This window comes from Contarinia nasturtii, unplaced genomic scaffold (assembly GCF_009176525.2).
Source record: "Contarinia nasturtii isolate CC-2019 unplaced genomic scaffold, AAFC_CNas_1.1 Cnas_scaffold_1162, whole genome shotgun sequence".
Lineage (NCBI taxonomy): Eukaryota > Metazoa > Arthropoda > Insecta > Diptera > Cecidomyiidae > Contarinia > Contarinia nasturtii.
The window spans coordinates 1-4748 of NW_022198506.1; the positions used below are offsets into that span (position 1 = coordinate 1).

The window sequence follows — 4748 nt, forward strand, 5'->3', positions numbered from 1 at the left end:
TTTTTTTTGTTTTCTTTATGCAGCTCACTATTACTGTAAGCAGTTGCACTCGATTCTGTATTTACAGTGTAAGTATATGCATATATACGTAAGACGTACCTCATTGAAACAAACATTTGAACACTGTTTCTTGTATTCTGTACGCAATGCAATCGTATGAGTGAACTCACACAGATGAACGCGTGTAGAAGTGGCAACAAAGCAAACATCGTAATACGTATTACGCTTTTTCTATATCGTATAAAGTAAATTTTGACACATCAGCTGTCAACGTACAACATTATTCCGTGTATAAGGCACGCAAAGCAACGTATCGTTTATTTGGTGAATCTCTTTATTGAGTTTAATGACAGCTAAACATATCACAATTCATTCGATATAAACAAATAGACGTAACATTTCTACCATTTTTTCTCATTATTTGTGTTGTTGTTTGCGAGAAATTTAAGTGCCTGAAAAATTAACTAAAAAAAAGAAAAAAATTGTCTACGTATTAATTGCGCAAATAAAATCCAAATAGAAAAATGTCTGTAAATGTTGATATGCCAGATGTGAGCGGAAACATGTCCGAAGCACCACAACCACAAAAATTTCGCTTTTCCACGTAAACAAATCATAGCTAATTTTTATACTTGAATGAGATTTTCACTAATTGAATATGTATTTTCGTTTTAGATTGACAACAAAGATACCACGTTTCAATGAAGTCTGGACATTTGTACGGCAAAACATGCGACCATGGTCGGAATTCTTCAATTTCAACAATTTCAAAACAGTGGCCAATTTCCAACGTTTGTCGAGTCGTTTCTTACGAAATTGCAACTATTTCCTGATCAACTATTTAGTCGTTAGCTTTGTACTGGTTTTATACTGTTTGTGAGTTTTATCATGAATTATAGTTGATAAGATGCGAACGGAAGACGACGAATTGATAAAAAAAATAATTGTTTTTTTATTACACACAGAATTACGTCACCATTGATTTTGCTCGTTATTATCGGGCTGATGTATGCCAGCTATCGCATTCGACAAATTGAGGGGCCAGTTCTTCTTTTCGGAAAACTCTTTTCTATCAATCAATTGTGCATCGCGTTGAATATTGCCGGAATACCAATTTTGTACTTGTTCGGCGCTGGAAATATTATGTTCTGGGTCGTCGGTAAGATATCAATTCAATGTTGAAATGATACTTATTTTTAGTTTAAAAATTCTAACGTCGTTTTAAATTTTACATAATAGGTGCCTCTACATTGGTTGTTGCTTTGCATGCAACATTCTATAACATTGATGCAGTCGTAACCGAAGAACTTGACGCATTCCTAGCTGATTCGGAAACCGTTTAAGTATCGTCGAATTTTTTTAATTTATTGGTGCTAAATTATACCACCCCCTTCTTTTATTGATATTGTTATTATCAGTTCTGCTTGATAAACACATAATTTCATATGATTCAAATCAAGGAAATTCGGTTGAACACCATTGATTGTTTACAAACCTCTATAGTTTTAGTCATTTTTTGGAGGCATTCTTATGATTTAATTTTCAATCTAAATTGAATAGTTATAAAATGAATCACATTTAATTAAGATTCGAATGAAAAATGAATGTAAATATATTTTAATAAAAAAAAGAACAAACATTTACAAATTGAAAAGAAAATTTCCCGTCATTTTATTAAACTAAATGTTATATGATCAAGTAGAATTTAATACAATAAATCCAATAATAAAATTGTTTTTTAGCTTTTTAACCAGGCGACGATTTTCTTATTAAATTAAGGCGATTTTCTTATTAAATTTATGTCAACAATAGCTTGAAACGTGATCATCTGTTTCATACAAGCACAATGGACATAGGTAGGATATACTGTTATAATTTTGATAAAGTATGATTTTGATTTCATTCAATTTTCTACTAGTAGCTACAGCTGTTTTCTATACATACGTATGTAATATATACTGAAAATGATCCAATGTTGAAATTTGTTTATGAATACCGTCCAAATTAAATAAGATAATTTTTTTTGAATTTTTATCCTTTATTTTTGCTTTCCAACGATATTATACAAATGAGTTTAATTATTGTAGTTATTCAAAGTTTTATTCGTATGCTTCCAGTCCAAAGTGAAATGATGTAACATTTTTGTTGAATTTATCATCACGTTTAGTTGAATAACCAAGAAATAACAAACATCTAAACAAATCACGAAAAAATGATTGAATATTGATTTTTATGAAAATTCTTCACTACTTACCAATACCAAATTACCCCAAGTGTACAACGGATATGTACTTAGTCTTTGTAAAAAAATGAATTTGCAACTATTCCACCGGCAATAAATCCCATTTGTGAAAGTAAATATTGCAATAGAATTAAACCACAGCCAATCATGAAAAGAAATAAATACATTGTGTAATGTGTATACAAAATTAAACGGTAAAAGACTTTTAAAAATTATTATTTTCTTGTGAAAACACGACTGTGAACTAAAAGTTATGATTTTATTTGGTATTATATATGCCGAACAAAGGGTAAATAAAATTTATTTTTGAAATAAAGATAAACTTACGGTTCTCCGTGTGTATGTTGGAAAACAGAATTGTATGGTACGCATAGAAAAAGTGAATTTTATGCGTACAACAATCATACAATATGCATACAATGTCGTGTACAAGCTTGTAATGACGTTCATGATAATGTGTAAACATCAAAAATCAAACTAAGTACATGGAATGTGGAAAAACCACATAAGATGAAATACAGAACTTTGCACTAAGATTCAATAAACGAATCATATTCAAAAGGTTAAGAATCGTTCAAGATCAGATCATTTTACGGATGAAAATGATATCCATTTGGTTAGCGACTATTTTCTGAATTGAAATTTTGTGACAACAACAGCTTGTTGCCTCAATGTGACTCGAAATATAGACATGTAAATTACTAAAGTAGAAGTTCATTCACATTCAGATAGTTGCCACAAAATTGAAATTCACAAAGTCACTATATTAATATCTGGGATGTCTATCTATCTAGATGTATTGTGTGCAAATATTATACATTGATATTAATTTCAAATATATTTGTTGCGCGATTTATAACATGAATATGTGAAAAGTATCGAAGAAATAGATATTTTTTAATTTTTTGTTTAGTGGATGAAAAACAGGATATTTCGAAACTATAAAATAAATATTGAAATTTATGGAATTGTGAAACTGTATGCAAAATTTTATTTATTATTTTTTGTCAAAAGAATTACGTAAATCGTAAGGAATTTAATATAACAAAAACCTAGACAAAAACACAACTCGTCTTAAATTACACATTCAATTAATCACCATTCTCGATATTTATTTTATTTATTCACCGCAATGGGAGGAAATGACAGCAAATTTTAAAATTGGCGCGCTGTTTAGTCTCGATTTGAGTTGTAAAATTACATTGACGTCCCCTTTGGAATTCGATGCGCCACCGTCGGCTCAAAGAGACTTGAAGTCTTCACATCCGCTCATTGATTCACCGTCTGATCACAGACTGAATTTATCACAAAATTTGATAAATGGATCGAAAAAATGTAACAAAACATCCGATGAAAAAAAAATCATCAAAGCATTCCGATCACGACTGGTGTCTTGGTATTTGGAATACTAATTAATAGATGTAAATTTAATTGTAATAAGAATTATTCAATGGAATAAATAAATAAAAATTCATTCGTTTTGTACTGTTTTTCATCAAAAATCAACTGTATAAAAAGAAGACGAAATCAATAGAATTTCATCAGTTCTGAATTTACTTTATTCCAGAAAGAACCGAATTAAAATGAAATATTCATTTGCTATCACTTTCTTTGCTGCCGCAATTTTTATGCTGGCCAGGTAATTTTCATTTGAATATTAACAATTTTTATTTAAATGATAATTTTATTTGAACGATTTAGCGCTAAACCATCTCCAGATGAGGTTAATAAGTAAGATATATTTATTATACATTTACAATATGACAAAAAATAATAACATTCAATCTTGTCTATTACAGAACTATAACACTTTTAGAAAATTCAACCACTGGTGAATATATGCTATCGACGTAAGTTTGGTGTTTTTTTCATTGTCAATAAATCACAATTTTATTTCCATTGTGTTCTATGTTTCCACCGTAGCTTGATTGACAATAAAATTATCACGTAAGTTTTAAATTCAAAACTGGTAAACATTCACTAATTAATATTGCTTTGTTTCTGGAACACATCAGAAAAGACTCGACCCTTGGAAAGTAAGAATCAATGTAAATATATTTTTTAGCCAGTCTTAATATATCTTTCGGGTTCTTTTTAGTGCGGTTGCTCGCGTAGCTTTATACAAAGGATCGTGAGTAGTTTTTAGTTTAAGAGAAAATGAAATCATGATTTATATTTTTATTGTATGTTCACATTTGCAGAAAGCTTGGAAAACTATTGAAAAACTTGCAAAAAACGCAGACATTTGAGTTTAAAAATGCTTAGTAAAAATCAAGGTTTTATAAAGGGGTTATTTTGTGATGCTCCTGGTGAATGTAATAATATTTTGGAATATTTCAATAAATGGAATTATTAACATTTGAGTTTGATATTTTTTTTGTACATTAACCGATATATTCTCAATATTATGACTTCTATTTCAATTGAAGTGTTGACTTATTTGACCTTTAATGATTTAAATTAGACAGCAAAGAATTAATACGAAATTATATCTGAAAAAAAAAAA

At 29.2% G+C, this 4748-nt stretch overlaps 1 protein-coding gene across 1 annotated transcript; it reads left to right on the forward strand.

Annotated features, from left to right (window-relative positions):
• Window positions 1-277: 277 nt before the first annotated feature.
• Window positions 278-1572, forward strand: LOC116344687 (prenylated Rab acceptor protein 1). Its single transcript, XM_031773344.1, has 4 exons — window positions 278-604; window positions 676-876; window positions 966-1159; window positions 1240-1572. The coding sequence occupies exons 1-4, from the start codon at window positions 525-527 to the stop codon at window positions 1341-1343; spliced, it is 579 nt and encodes a 192-aa protein (XP_031629204.1). The 5' UTR covers window positions 278-524; the 3' UTR covers window positions 1344-1572.
• The last annotated feature ends 3176 nt before the right edge of the window (window positions 1573-4748 follow it).